Source organism: Sarcophilus harrisii, chromosome 2 (genome assembly GCF_902635505.1).
Source record: "Sarcophilus harrisii chromosome 2, mSarHar1.11, whole genome shotgun sequence".
In the NCBI taxonomy this organism is placed as follows: Eukaryota; Metazoa; Chordata; class Mammalia; order Dasyuromorphia; family Dasyuridae; genus Sarcophilus; species Sarcophilus harrisii.
In genome coordinates, this window is record NC_045427.1 from 30,133,921 (window position 1) to 30,150,274 (window position 16,354).

Sequence of the window (16,354 nt, forward strand, 5' to 3'; positions counted from 1 at the left end):
GTGAGACTTAATACTGGAGTTAATCTAAATCACTTGGAAGCAAATTAGCCATCCCCTCCCCCAGCCCCGACACCCTCTTGGTATTGTTTTCCGGGCTGTTCTCACAGTTGGCAGGAAGAACTCACTGTAGAGTTCGGTGCTGATTCCTCTGCTCAGATGGCACTTTACAGTCTGCAGATCTCCCTCCTGATACAACCCTATGAGACAGACAATCAGAAAACGGAGCCTTAGTATGAATAATGGCCGTTGTTTCCATAGTACTTTTTAACGTTCCAAAGAGCTTTATTATAGGTTTCCTCTTTGGACTCTCACAACAACCCTCTGAGGGAGCTGGGACTGTGGGAATCCTTAGTCTCATTTTAGAAGGGTCAGATTGAGCCTCCCAGGGATGAAGGGACGTCTCCGTGTTCATGATTTCTAGTGTCTACAGGAGATTTGAAGTCATATCTTCCTGACCCTTGAGTCCTACATGTGGACTCCCACGTGCCCACTTTATACAATGTGGACACTGGGGAAATAGGTGGTTTAATTAAGTTGTGACCTCTGAAAGGAAAGAAGCATATCTGGGCTCAGCAAGTCCTGAGTTCAAATCTGGCCTCCGATACTACCTGTGTGATCCTGGACAAGTCATTAACTTCAGACTCAGTTTTCTCATCTATTAAAATAGGAATGATAATATTGTTGTTAATGAAAACAAAATGAGATAGAGTTTGTAAGTGCTTAGCACGTTGTCTGGTACATTTTTGTTGTTCAGATGGATCCGACTTTTTGTGACTCTTTTGGGGGGTTTTCTTAGTAAGGACACTGTAGTGGTTGCCATTTCCTTCTCCAGCTCATTTTACGTATGAGAAAATTAAATGGCCTGGCCAGTCACATAGTTGAATCCAGAATTTGAATGCAGGTAGATAAGTTTCCCTGACTCCAGGCCTAGTTCTCTGTCCACTGACCTGTCTGGGTCTGTAGTAGGTGCTATATCAACGTTAGTTATGATAGTCATACACTACCATCATCATCATCCCTGACCTTGTGGAGTTTTCACTTAGGTTGTTGAGACTGCAACCAGATCATGAGATCCTTAAGTAATGGGTGCATCTGAGATAAGCTGGAGACTGACCAGAGGCCCTCAGCCAGGCTAATAATTCCTGGAATTGAGGCTGTGTAAGGGTCAGTGGAAGGAACTGGGGGGTGTTCAGCCTGGAGACCAGAAGATGTAGAGACCTGCTAGGAGAAAGAGGGATCCACATTGCTCTGTTTGGTCTCAGAGGGCAGAGTTGGGAAATAGAAGGCTTAGGTTTTATGTCAGGAAAATGACAGAGCTATCCGAACGAGGACGCTGGATGCCCCTTCTTGGAGATCCTCGAGTAGAAGCTGGGTGACCATTTTCCAGATATATTTTACAACTAGATGCCTCCTGGTTCCATCTGCAAATCTACTATCCTTTGCCCTCCCATGAAAATGTAGACATGAACAATGGGGCCTTACAGATTCACCTTCCGGGACAGGAACAGCCTAGCCTCCGAGATGATTGACCGGTTGAGACTCTGCAGGACAGACTTGCTAGAGGGGCTAGTCAGTGATTTAGGCAAGCAACCAGACATCTCACTCCCTCCTTTGTTTGGATTTCCACTCTTCAGAGGACTGATCAGCAGGCAGGAGAGCAGACTGAATTCTGGGGGTGGGTTATTTTCATGTGGTTTCCTCTCATTCTTTCCCCCAGAGGAATAGTTGATGGTGACTTTTAGCAGAAGCACATGGTAGAAATAGACATATGTTGGCTTAAATTTAGTCTGAGAGGAAAAATCCCAAGAGTGGACATGTCTAGCCCCAAGAGGTGATAGCAACCAGAACACTGATTGATTTCCTGTAGAAAGGCATACTACCTGTACATAGCCACTTGACATTAATGGGCAGCTCGGATGCAATGTTTTTGCACTCCCAACTTTTAAAATAGGTAGAATTTTGAATTCACTAGGAAGCCTTCTAACTGCCTCACAGGGAACCTCAAATAAAAAGTTCCCAAGTCCTATTAGATTACAAACTCCTCCATTAAATGGTAAGCTCCTCGAGTATTAGAACTGTCTTTTGCTTCTTATTCTATCCCCAGGTTTAGAAAATATCTGGCATGTAGTAGACTCATAATCAAGATTTATTGACTGAAAAAAAACAATCTTTGATTGAAGAACATGGGAACATTAAAAAGAAATTGCTTGTCTAAGCCAATGATGAGTTCTGATGTTCTGGGGGGGGGGGGGATTATATAGGACTATGGAAAACGAGGCTTCATTGAAATGTCAAAGGGCTTGCTCTGATAGCAATTCCGAGTTCTTTATCCTTCCTGAGAGTTATTACACTCATGGTGTATTTGGTATATTTGGTAGCTTTGTTCAGAACTGAGGACCCTGTTACCCCCACATATGAATGAGCCTATCATGTGTATTTTCAGAGATTTTCCTGGTCAATTCCAGGTGGGGATAATGAACAAAAGAGAGAAATTCAGCATCTTAGGAGACCTTGAGTGCCAGATGACAGTCAAATCATAGATTTAGAGCTGGAATGGATCTTCTAAGTCGTCATTTTGTAGATGGTCAAGCAGAGATCTGCAGAAAGGAAATGGTTTGGTCATTTAGGTATTAAGCAGGAAAATCCTCTGACCCCAAATAAAGTGCTCTTTCTAGCATATCCACAAGTTATAGCCTGCCTTTGGACTATTTTCTAGATGAAGAAATCAGGGTCCAGTGGAATAAATCAACTGATCATTGTCACACACACAAAAGTGGGACCTTTCTAGAGATAGGGGAAAGGACCCACAAGTACCTCAACATTCAAATCTAGAGCAATCTTTGACTCAATCATGATGGTCCCTGCTCCCTTGCAGATTGTGTTTCCTAAATGAGAATATAAGAAGGTCATAAATGACAATAGGACAGAATTAAATTCATAAAATTCAGACTTACATATGAAGCTGTTCTGGGTGAAGGCCTAAGCTGACTCCGTAATTACCACTATTCTTTCCAGGTGTTCACCATCCATTGATTTAATGTCCCCTGGTAGAATTTTCCCAGGAATCAAAATCAGGTTTACAAGTCTACTTTTTTTAGGCCTTCTTCTTTTCCCCTTTCAAAACCAGGCCTTTTACCCTTCTGTGACCTTTTGGCACTTCTGTTCCCCATGTCCTTTCTAAGATCATGATAGCAACTCAAAAATTACATCTGCCAGCTCTTTCAGCACCGGAAAATACAGTTCATCTGGAGCAGTTGACTTGAATTCCTCAAAGACAACTATGTGATTATTTTTTAATATCTTCTTTCTTGTCTTGATTATCAACTCCCTGTCATATTTATTCTGTAATTTCATCTCAGTTTACTTGACTATAAAATGGATATGGTACTTGCTCCTACCTCACTGGACCGTTGGGCGGATCAAATTTTGAAGTGTTATATAAATATTAACTATTTATTATTTGTATTATCCTCAGTGAAGTAAGAGACTAAATAATCAGCTCTGTGAGTGTAGGAGAAAAGGGAGCAGCTGAGGACTTGAGGAGAGAGGAAAATGAGATTTTGCTAACAGCAAAATCTGAACATAACATGTTCAGTCATGTCAATGGTGTCCGACTCTTTGTGACACCATTTGGGGGCTTCTTGGCAAAGATACTGGACTGGTTTACCATTTCCTTCTTTAGGTCATTTAAAGATAAGAAAACTGAGGTCCAGCAAGGAAGTCACTTATCCCAAAGTCATAGAGCTTGAGTGAGGGTACTGTATGCAAATTTCATTAGACTCTTTCTTCTTCTTCCATACAACCCCAAACCTCAAGAGTGTTCCTTTTTCCCATTGCTGGACATTAAGTAATAGGCCACCATGATTTCCTTAATTCCCATGCTTACTCCTCTACCCTCCTACCCCAGCATGAGAGCTTTTGAAATGATGGAAGTTTAGAGATTGAATATCCTTACAAACCCGTCTAGTCCACTGCCCTTGTTTGTAAGGAAACTTAGACCTGGAGTAACTAAGTGATTCGCTGATGGCCACACAGCTGATTGTTTAGTTCACATCTGAGATTTCTGATTTTCTATTAGTACATGAAAAAATGAGAATTTTACCTTAATTTACCCATTACTCTAAATGGGAAAGAACATTTCCATGTGATTTGGAGAATAGGATGGCAAACTAGTAATGATCACTAATACATAGCATTAACTTTAAGGTTTACAAAACACAACAACCGTGTAAGGTGGCTATTAGAAGTATTATTATCCCCATTTTATTGGTAAGGAAACTGAATCCCAGAGGGATTACAGAATTGAAGCTTTGGTCACAGGGATATAGGAGGGGAGAAGGATTTGAATCCAGGTCTTTTAGGCTCCAAATCCAGCACTCCATCTTACATAAATGCAAGTTATTGTAGGCCTGGATAAGTGTTTAGAGGTGGAAAATCAGATCAAGAAATAGGTGGTAATTCAAAGTAGAGTGGAAATAAGATATGCAAGGGTAATGGTAATAGTGATGATGGCGATAACACAAAAATTGTGGGAAAAAAGTATAACCCATTCATAATTAGGGATTGGGGCAGTTCATCCCAGTGTGCCCTTGATTCTCAAGAGGCTGAGGCAGAAAACAAATTCTCCCTGAACTATGGCATCTGCTTCCTCAATGACATTTTCTCTCTAACCTGTTTTTTGTTCTCTTTTTAGTACCTGCAGATGAAATGGCCCCTCATCGATGTCCCATCAAGCACCACAGTGAAGGACACAAGGTCACCATCCCCTGCACACTTGGTAAGTCCACTACGTCCCAAAGCACTCAAGACTCGTTTTTTCTATAACAAACCCCTTTATGGGTCTAAGGAGAGAAAAATGTTGGGCATTTAATAAATCCTACTTTACTGAACCTGAAAAGTTAAATCTGGGAAATACATTGCACAGAGAAAGGAGGAAGGGACATAGATGTAAACCCAGTGAGTTAGGGCAGGACTGACCAAATAGGAGGACAGACATGATGGGCAAGGGCCTTGAGTCCATGTTATCTGAGGATTGGGTCAAGGAAATGAGTTTAGAAAAAGATGACTCAGCAGAGACACAATAGTTGTCTTCAAAGACCTGATGAGTTGTTGTTTGGAGGAAGTCAGTCAGTAAACACTTATTAAGCACCTACTGTGTACCATGGAGGCAGCTAGGTACCTGCGTAGATAGAGAAGTGGTCCTGGAGTCAAGAAGACCTGAATTCAAATCTGGACTCAGACACTTACTAGCTGTGTGACCCTGGAGAGTCCCTCTATTTCTGTTTGCCATCACTGGAGAAGGAAATGGCCAGATAGTAAATAAGTTACCATGGGCTTCAGAGATCATACCATTTGAGCCATTCATCTTTGGCCAAAAAATCCCACAGATGGCATCAGTGTGGATGGTCCCATGGTTGTAAAAGGTCAGATAAGACTGAACTGTAGCTGAATGTTGGCTACACAAAGGCAAAAGGCAATCCTCAAGATGCTGGGAGAAAACAATATTCTGACAGACCTTGCAAAAGCAAGGTCTATACAGGATATGTGCTGATCATCTCAGAGTGTATGAAGGATTAGGGTATCAGAGTATTAAGATCAGGGAGTACTGGGACAGTCTCCTTGAAGAAAGTGAGCCTTCAGCTGAGGCTTGAAGGAAACCAGGGAAGTTAGGAAGCTAAGGGGAGGAAGAAGAGAGTGCCAGGAAAATGCCAGAATCAGATGTCCTGTTAGAACTGTCTAAAAGTGGTATTGTTTACCTTGGGAGGTAGAGTCTTCAAAGAATAGCCATTCCTTGAGTGTGTTCTGATAGGGATTTCTCGGTGTATGAGTTGGCCAAGATCCCTAAAATTCTGTCATTCTGGCGTATAAAGTGCTGTGTTTTAGTACTTGAGGAAATGGCATTTGGGACTTTTTTCTGCTTGGTACCCCAAAATGGGAAGAGGAGGTCTGGGTAAAAAAGGCAGATTTCAACTTGATGTAAGGACATCGGAGTTAGTCAAATGGATCCATCTTTGGCTACTTAGCAGCCGTGCAACTAAATGTCCCTAAATCTCTGTGCTTCTATTTTCTCATAGTAAAGTGAATGGCTCACATGGTATGCTTTCTGAAGTGCCTTTCAGCTCTTAAGACCCCAGTTACCATCTGCTTTGAGAGTGAGACTTTCCCTCCCTAACCAAAGAGACCACCAAAGGTCCAAATCACAAGATAATTCCATACTTGGGTGGATAGAGATGAGCATGGCAGAACTCAGGGGTGCACTCCTTCTCTCTTTTGAATGGAGAAAAGACTAACATGCAGAATGAAAGAGTAGAAGCCCAGTCCAGCCCAACCCAGACCCTCGCCTGCCCCCCTACTGGGGAGAAGGAGCAGGAAGAGTCTTAATGGTCAAGAATTTGAGGTTAAATTTAATAAGATGAAATTTGATAGGGATAAATGTAAAGCCTGAAATTACTCATAACAAACTTACAGCTGTTCCCCTCACTTCCTGCCCCTCTTGGGTTTTCTTCGTTCCTATGCTAACAGAGACAAAGTACGGGTATTAAGAAAATAGCATTTAACTACCTCATGGAGAAATATTGTGGTAAGGGAGATAGAGGCTGGTGTCTTTGGCATCAGGAAGGACCTTAAAAGAGATAAATTTGGTTTTATGTCTACCTCTTTGTGATCCCATTTGGGGTTTTCTTGGCAAAGATACTCCAGTGGTTTGCCATTTCCTTTGTTAGTTCATTTTACAGGTTAGGAAACTGAGGCAGACTTGTCCAGAGTCCCACAGCTAGGAAGTATCTGAGACTGGACAAGTCCCTTCACCTCTCCTCCTGTTTCTGTATTGCTCAAATATAGGGGAAGGATGGGACAGTCTTATCCTGGTCTCAATCTGTGATCCTGTACAATAGCTCATACAGGGTAGGCAGAGAAAGAATAACACGGGCGACATTGCTACAGAGTCTCCTTTCCCCATAGTGAACCTAGACCCAGGTCCAACCTGAACAAATGAAGGAGTAACATCAGCTGTCACACGAGTGCCCTCTCGTGGTCTTGGACAATATGGCAAAATCAAAGTCTTAAAATTGGTGCTTCCTAGCTCGTCTTAAGGATCATTGGTTTTCGGAGATGAGAAATCATTAAGTACAAAAGTAACTAGACAAAGCTTCGTGAAATAAGAACTAGGACTTAGTGGAGTTTCCAGCCCTCACTGCTGGTTCTACTTCTGGGAAAGGGTGACCTGTAACTCATGAGAATAATCATATTGTCCCATTCTGTAGAAAACCCAGGTGAAGGAGCAAAGAGTTCTTGCTTTTCTAAGCTAAAGCTACGCCTAAGAATCTGAATGACTGAAAAAGTGATGGAGCCTTCAGCAGAAATTGGCGAATTAAGAAAAGGGATCAGTATAGGAGTAAAAATTATGAGTTCAGTTTCTAGTATAATGAGTATTAGGTAGCTATATTCAGATTTTTTCCTTGCAATTGAGGGTGAGAAGGAAAAAAAATAAATACTTTTTTAAAAGATTTTTAAGGTGTTTCTAGAATATTCACTTTGAAACGTCCACTAGTCAATTAATGATCTGGGGCTGAAGTTCATGGCAAAGATTGGGGCTGATTTATATAGAATCGTCTGCAGAGATGAGGGCTGATAAGGTCACCAAGAGAGGGCTCAGGACAGTCCCCCTGGGGAATAACCACAGTTAGAAGGCATGAAATGGATGCACTTTCTAATGAGAATGAATAAAAGTGCTTAGTTGAGTAGAAGAAGAAAGAGAAAGTAGTGTCTGGAAAACCCAAGGGGAAGAGAATGTCCAGCAGGAGAAAAGTGTCAAGTTTCAAATGTAGAGCTAAGTGGAGAAGGATGAGACCTGAAAAAAACCATCAGATCTGATGTTGAGAACTTTAGTAACTCTGAAGAGAGCAATTTCAGCTGAATGGAAACCAGCTTGCAGAGGGTTGAACAATGGGTGACATGAGAGGAAGTAGCAAGTGTAGAAAAAAATTTTTAGAACTTGGAGCGAGAAAGGTAGGAAGGATATAGTATGATAACAAGATAAATATATTTATTTATATAATATTTGTTATATTTATTTAAATATATTTAAGGCATTGGGAAATGGTTTGACATTTTGGAGGGCAAAAGATAAGGGATCGAAGATTAGAGAATAATTAGGTTTGTTACCTGTTGACCAAGACAGGAGAGGCTGGGATTAAAGATTTATGAAGTGATGTGGGCTTTGATGGGAAGAATTGCTCTGTCATAGACCAAGAGTAAAGAGAAGAGGGTATCAAAAGGATCTGAAATGAGGAGAAGGAAATAAGAAGCTCATAGTGAATGCTTTCAGTTTTCTCAATAAAGTTAAGAAGTGAGGTCCTTGGTGGAGAGAGGGGAGATAGAGAGGTATGGAAGGCTTAAGGAAAAAGGACTTGGAATAGCTTTTGTGGGGAATGAGATAAGGAATGGATTGGGCAGGAATAAAAGGATTGCCTTACTGCAGTGAGGGATCAATTAAGGTGGGATAGCGTGAATTGATAATGTGGTGGTATTGGAAGAAGCAGAGGAGGCAGATAATGGGAATGATCTAGGGCTGAGGTTATACCTCATAACAGGAGAGTGATGATCAAGTAATATGCTAAGGGAAACGAGGAAGTTTAGAATTGAATTGGGTTGGAATTGAATTGGAAGAGAGGGATTGGAATTTTGGAAGGATTGGATTGGAACTGGAAGATTGGATTAGAAGAGAGGGATATGTACTGAGGAGGGGGTGGATTGGAGGTCCCCATGAGAGTGAATGCTGGGATTAGGAGGGATGAGAGACCAGAAGAGAGAGAGTGATGGATTATGGTCAGATAGGGAAACATTATTTTCTAATTAAGGAAATGACACTTATATGTGGTGGTGATATCTTAGGAAGCCGACTAGGTGGTGCCATAGTGAATAGAGCACTTGGCCTGGAGTCAGGAATTTTCATCTTCCTAAGTTCACATTTAGTCTCAGGTACTTATTAGCTATGTGACTCTGGGCAGGTCATTTAATTTTGTTTGCCTCAGTTTCCCCATTTGTAAAGTGAGCTAGAGAAGATAATGACAAATCATTCTGGTAACTTTGCCAAGAACTGAAATGACTGAACAACTGACCATCCCTCAGTGGGGTTAAAGAGAAGTTACAAAATCATTGAATTTAAGAGGGACATGGAGTTGAGTGGTTAGGGAATTTAGTATCAGTATGGGTATTAAAGTTATTCAAGATAATTTTGGGGGGAAAGACGAGTGATGAAGAAAGACTTCATGTAGAAGATGACACAAAGGAAACTGGGGATTAAGAACAGTAAGAGGTGGAGATGAGGAGGAAGAGGATTCCAGACATGGGGAATAGCATGTATAAAGGCATACATGGAGTATGGAGTACTCCATGGGGGGATGGAGTAATGAATCTGAGGAAGAGGAAGAATAAGGCCAGTCTGCTTCAACACTAAGAGTGAGTGAGTGGGAGAGTGATGGGTAATAAGGCTGAAAAAGTATGTGAGGGCCAGATTGTGAAAACCCATAAATATAAAACTGAGGAGAAAGGATCATCAAGGAGGGGTGACCAGGATCCCAAATCAAAGGAACCCAGAAGGCAAATGATTATTAAGAAATAACAACAACAACTCTGAAATACCACCACACACCTCTCAGATTGGCCAAGATGACAGGAAAAGATAATGATGGATGTTGGAGGGGATGCGGGAAAACTGGGACATTAATATATTATTGGTGGAGTTGTGAAATTATCCAATCGTCCAGGACAGCAATTTGGAACTAGGCCCAGTGGACTTTAAATTGTGCATTCCCTTTGTTCCAGCAGTGTCATTACTGGTTCTGTATCCCAAGGAACTAATAAAGGAGGGGAAAGGACCCACATGTGCAGAAATGTTTGTAGCAGCTCTTTTTGTGGTAGCAAAGAATTGGAAAATGAGTGGACACCCATCAATTGGGCAATGGCTAAACAAGTTGTGGTATATGAAGGTAATGGTATGTTATTGTTTTGTAAAAAAATGATGAACAAACTGGTTCTGGAAAGGTTCATATGAACTGATGCTGAGTAAAACCAGCAGAACCAGGAATACTTTGTACATGATAACACCAACAGTGTGTGATGATCAACTATAAAAAACTCAGCTCTTCTTAACAGTTCAGTAATCGAAAGCAATCCCAATAGACTTTGGATAGAAAATGCCATCTGCATCCAGAAAAATAACTATGGAGACTGAATGTAACTCAGCCCATGCTATGTTCACTTCTTTTATCTGTTTTTTTCTCTCTCCCATAGAGAAATTTTTTTGGAGACCCTTTTGCTTTGATTTTTCTTTCCCAACATGATTCATAAAACAATGTGTGTTAAAAATAAATTTAAAAAATAAGAATAACTAACGTTCATAAAACACCGAGGTTTACAAAACACTTTACATTTATCGTGTCATCTGATGCATATATCCACCTTCAAGAGGTGCTGTCCTTGTTATTCTCCTTTTGCAGATGGAGAAACTGAAGCTGGAAGAGGTTAAGCCACTTGCCCATAGTCAGTAAACCAGCAAGTGTCTGAGGCAGATTTCAAAGTCATTTCTTTCTAATGTCAAGTCTACTAAAGTTCCTACCTGCCCTAGTGAAACCTAGTTAAGTTGGTTACCATTGTAGTGGCAAAGCCAGTTTTTGAAACTCAGTAACCTCTTTAGGGCCCTTCCCCTATTCTCTTTTTGGAGGAAGAGCAGGATACCTCATTCCCATCCTTTGCCAAATCACAAAGAATTCGTGGCACCGAATCTGGGGGTACCCTCTCCCGGTCTGCTCTCTCTCTCCACCAAGGATGGCTTTAATTGCCTTCTTCCCTCTGTATTGATACAAGCAGGCTGCCCTGGGCTTAGAGATAAGAGGGCACAGCTCTGGAGATTGTTACTTCAAGCTGAGGGCCCTCTCCATCCCATTTCCCATATTTTCCTTACAACACAAGAGAGTTCAAACAAAATAATTCTGAAGGCCAGAAAGTCAGCTATTCTTGCTTTTCAACATAATCTTCCCAATCACTAGCCAATTATTCTCCCTTATGCCTTAATATCTTTGTAATGGACATCCCTGGCTCTTTATCTCTTAGGAGAGCTTAGTGCTTTTCACTGTAAGTTCATAAGGGACAGAAGCTTCTTGTTGATGTTGTTAAATCTGTGTTTAAATTTTGTTAAGCTGTCACCTAGCTGTGGCCCTATCTAAAACAACAGCAAAAATGATAGCCAAAATTGATGTAATACTCCAAAGCTTCCAACATGCTTTAGATATATTATTTAATTCAAGAAACATTCGTTAAATACGACTCTGTGATGGGCAGCAACGATTCTTTGATAACCATTTGGCTTCCTCAACTTGTTCCAAGTCCCATTCAAACACATTGTGCTTTGGTAATCTGAGATGAGTCATTCTGCTTCTCAGTGTATTCCACTTACCCCTAAAATACTAAAAGGCTCTGAATTGCTCACTGCCTGCTTTAGTGGAGGGAATCCCCTCATTAGGAACTCTCTATAATAATTAGAAGGGAGGGGCTCAAGCAAGAAGTGGGGTGTGTGTGTGTGTGTGTGTGTGTATGTATGTATGTGTGTGTGTGAGAGAGAGAGAGAGAGAGAGAGAGAGAGAGAGAGAGAGAGAGTGAGTGTGTATATCTAGGACCTTTGGCTGCAAAGACAAAAAAATTTAATTGTCCTTTCAGAACTCATTTTATTGATAAAATATACATAGAATATATTTACATAGAATATACTTTTTATTTATAATATACTTATCTTTATTCACATAATTACATTATGGGACAGACAGGTTGCACAATGGGTAGAGTGCCAGGTCTGGAGTCAGGAGGACTTGAGTTAAAATCTAGCCTTAGACAATTACTAGCTATGTGACCCTAGGTAAGTCATTTAACTCTGTTTGCCTCAGTTTCCCCATCTATAAAATGAGCTGGAGAGAAAATGGCAAACCACTCTGGTGTCCTTGCCAAGAAAGCCTTAAAAAAGGTAATGGAAAGTCACATGAGTGAAAGAAAATTGAATAATTATAATATGTAAGAAATATATATATATATAATGTAAGTATTATGTCATGTATTTTATTAGTTACTTAGTAAATATTTTGTTTATTAATTTTACATTAATAATGATAGGCATTTACAAAGCACTTAAGGATTTGCAAGAATTTTTGAAAACCTGTGTGAGCCAAGTCACTTAACTTGTTTGCATCAGTTTCCCCATCTCTAAAATGGGAATAATAAGAGTATCTACTTCACATGATTTTATTGCAAGAGTCATATAATAATTTGTACAGTGCTTAACAGAATGCCTAGAATATAGTAAGTATTTTACAAATACCTCATTTTATTCTCATTACTATCCAGGGAGTTAGGTACTATTATTATTCCCATTTTATAGATAAGAAAACTTTTAGATAAGAGAGAGGTTAAGTATTTGCAGGGGATCACCCAAATAGAAAGAATCTGGAACAGAATTTGAACTCAATTTTTCTTGATTCCAAGTCCTAGATTCTATTTACTTATTACTACTCTTAGATAATATAGTACACTCTATTATCTAGCTGCCCCATGTCCTCCTCTAAGTCTCAGATTAGCCCTGTGAGGATGGCTGCTGTGAAAATTATTATCTTTATTTTACAGGTGAGAAAGATCAGGTGATAACTAGACTCAGATCTGGAAATTTCTGAATCCCTGTTCAATATTCCCTCCACTTGGCATAGGGATGATTCCAGATAACATTTGTAGATGCACTGTCTAGGTGAAGTCAATAGAACCTTCAGAGCTGGGACTATTGAACGGTGATAATATCAAAGGAAATCTTCCAGATCATGTGGAAATAAATGGTCAGAGTTCCTCCAGAGACTCTGTGCCACTTGAGTGTTGTATTTTGACAAATAGAAAGCATTTGTCTTGTACTTTTATATGCGTTATCTCATTTAAAACTAACTGCATTCGTTTCACATGTATAATCTATATTGGCTGCTACTGTCTCAGGGAGGGGAGGAAGAGAGGAAAGGAGGGATAGAATTTGGAACTCAAATTTTTAAACAAAAATAATTAAGAATTTAAAAAATAAACCTGTGTGATCTGGCCAAGTCACTTAACTTGTTTGCCTCAGTTTCCCCATCTGTAAAATGGGAATAATGAGAGCATCTACTTCCTATGATTTTATTGCAAGAGTCACATAATAATTTGTATAGTGCTTAACAGAGTGCTTGGAATATAGTAAGCTCTATATAAATGTTAACTATTTTTATAATTAACAATTTGCCCTGGAAAGTAGTAACTGTTATTATCCCCATTTTATGGATGAGGACTGCCAAGTGTCCCCCTGCTACTGCATCCTCGGGCTGTCTAGGAAGATGGATGCAGGAGTATTCCGGTTCTTGTCTTCCATCAAGAACGCTGATCTTGTTTGGCGCTTCCTTGGCAACATCCCAATTGTGCAACTCGGGCGTGTTGATGTTTTATAATGGAGCAATTACAGAGGATCATAGAATCTTAGGTTGAGAGCTCCAAAAGGCCTGCAGGGCCATACAGTCCATCCCCACTGTCCCCATTCTGAAGATGGGAAACTGAAGTAACTGGCTCAAGATCACCTAATGAGTAACAGGGGGAGGGCACGAGCCCAGATTCAGTGGCCTTTCCATGATCCTCACTGCCTCCCCAATACCTAATTGCCTTTAGTTTGTTTTTTCGGCTAAGCCATCACATGGGTAGGTGACATGTGGAGGGGTCCTGCTGAGCCTGGTGGGCACAATCCAGATGGCATTTTCCATCACTGGCTTCTTTGGAGCTTTGTAGAATGCCCATTGACCCAGTAGTCCCATCAGTTTCTTTGTGGTGCTGCTTCGACCGTGATCCACCTGTGATTGGACACCTATCAGCTCACCTTTGACCCCTGGTTTGTTCCCTCTTGAGCTGAGGATATTAAAGCCGGACCATTTCCCCAAACCCAGCCGGCACTGAGGATTGCGAGTGACAAAAGCCTTCCACCATTCACTTTCCTCAGGCTTGTTGCACGAAGCAAACCCAGCTTCTCATTTTAGTCAGAGTTATTTTGGCAGCGATGCTGACAGCTCGTGCTGAGCTAGCTATTTTTTCCGGGCTGGTATTTTTGCAGTGGATTTGTGTGTTTTGTTGGCTGGGGCGGGGATGTGTCCCTCTGTTTGACTTATTAAACTTTCACAACCTGTTCCCCACCTATCCTTCTGTATTATTCTGCATCACTTCCCTTCCAATAATTCTCTGACCCACCCGAAGTTGCATTTTTGCTTTACCAAACCCTATCTTCTGTTTCTACACCTTTTGTAATCACTGACCACCATTTCCTGGGACTTACTCGCTCCTCCCCTCCACAGAATTTTTAGAATCCCTTGTTTCCTTCAAAACTCCTCAAATATCACTTGTACATCTTTCCTGGACAGAGTGAGCCTGGTGACTTTGCATAGCTCTGTCTCACTAAAATCCAAACACTTGCAAGGCAAGATATCCCCCTCCTGATACCACTGGCCCATTCAGGAAGGAAGGAGGGACAACCACTGCTGGTGTTCCCCTCCCTTTTATCTCAAGTAAAGTTTGTTTAGGGCTAAGTATGTGGCTAGAGCACTGGGCCTGGAGTAAGGAAGAACCGAGACTACATTAAGCTCAGATACTTACTAGCTGTGTGACTCTGGGCAAGCAACGTCATCTCCTTCAGACTCAGTTTCCTTACCTGTAAAAGAGGGATAATAACAGAATCAACTCACAGAGTTGGGGGCTTCAGGGAGAAAGGAGTACATCAAATGAGATACTACATTAGATCCACTAAAGAAGTGTTAGTTTTATTATTGAACAGTGCTGAATTACTGGTGTTTGTTTAGCCTGGACTAGAGAAGGCTTGGAAGGTGGGAGGCCCTGATAGCTCTCTTCAGATATTTGAAGTCCTTTGGTATTGGCTAAGGAATAGATTAGTTGATCAGTGGAATAGATTAGGTTCAAGGGATAAAACAGTCAACAAATATAGCAACCCAGATATTTGAAGTACTGTCCTTTGGAAAAGGGACCAGAAATACTCTGTCTAGGATCAAGAGCTACCAGTTCAAGGGACACGGCTATTGGCTCAGGAAGGACTTCCCAACGAGCTTTGACAACAAAACAGACTGATCTCTCAAAGTGACTTTGATTCACACTTGCATCTGTCTACACTGGAGGTAGTCCAGCAGTGGCTGGGAGAATCAAAAGTGTTTGCATCTCATACAGATACTGTTATTGAAAGGTTCTTCCATTGTGGAATGAGTGTTGGGCCAGAAGATCTCAAAGAAATGTTCAAGATCTCAGATTTGATGACTCTTCCTCATTCTCAACCCCAGAAGGGAGAGACATTGACAATGGAGAGCGTATCGAGGAGAGCAGTTTCCATGCCCTGCAAGGACTGACCAAAGGAATAAGGGTAGTTAAACAGGAAGTCTTTGGAGGGGATATTGGAGCATCTTCACATACTTGAAGAACTTTTCACCTGAAGGGATTCGATTTGTCCTGTTCTTCCATAGAGGGCTGGAGCAGGGGCAATGAGTGGCAGTTGCAATGTAGGCCTGATATCATGAAATATTCCCTATTTAGAGCTGTCCGTTAATGAATGGGTCGCTCAGCTCACTGGTGAGTTCCCACACCTTTGAGGTCTTTGCTTGCTCTAGGATTAGGGGATTTTAGAGCCAGAGCTCTGGCTTCGACTGGAAAACAGAAACTAGGGGGAAAGTAGCTTCTCCTAGAGTCAGAGAGAAGGAAAGAAAACTAGGAGCTTTGTTTCTAAATGTGGCCCCTGAGGATTTTTTACAGTTCTTAAGATTCTACCCTAACTTGAGCTAAAAAGGACTTTAATGTGCTCATCAGCTGGGGCATCTACTTGCATAGCCTACATTGGCCAAGAAAAAGTCATTTTTAACAAATCACCCACATCAACACATGTAATATAAATACTCAAGTGACATCGTGTGACAAATAGTTCTCCATCGCATTCGTCCTTCCTGGAAATTCTGGAGACAGAAAGTCGCTGTCTGAGTCTTTCACATAAATTAATGTTTGGAAGTGTTAAGTAATTTGTAATGTTTTAACCATCAGCCAATAAGTGAGCAGCAAACAGTGGGGAAAGTCAAGAGACATATGGAGGACTGATCTTAAACAAGCAGTTAAGAGGATAAGGTGGAAAAAGGGGGTTAGTTTCTGCCAAGAGATGCTTGGGTAGCATAGTGGTTTAAGGGTCTGGGTTAAAATCTGGCCTCAGACATTTAGTAGCTGTATGACCCTGAGCAAGCCACTTAACCTCTTTCTGCCTCAGTTTCCTCAG

General features: G+C 41.1%; 1 protein-coding gene across 1 annotated transcript in view; it reads left to right on the forward strand.

Moving 5' to 3' along the window:
• TCF7L1 (transcription factor 7 like 1) overlaps positions 1 to 16,354 on the forward strand; it is a 204,721-nt gene that overhangs the window by 173,958 nt on the left and 14,409 nt on the right. The window contains exon 4 of the mRNA XM_031949765.1: positions 4,694 to 4,777. Within this exon, the coding sequence (XP_031805625.1) occupies positions 4,694 to 4,777 (84 nt within the window). The remainder of the gene's footprint in view (positions 1 to 4,693; positions 4,778 to 16,354) is intronic.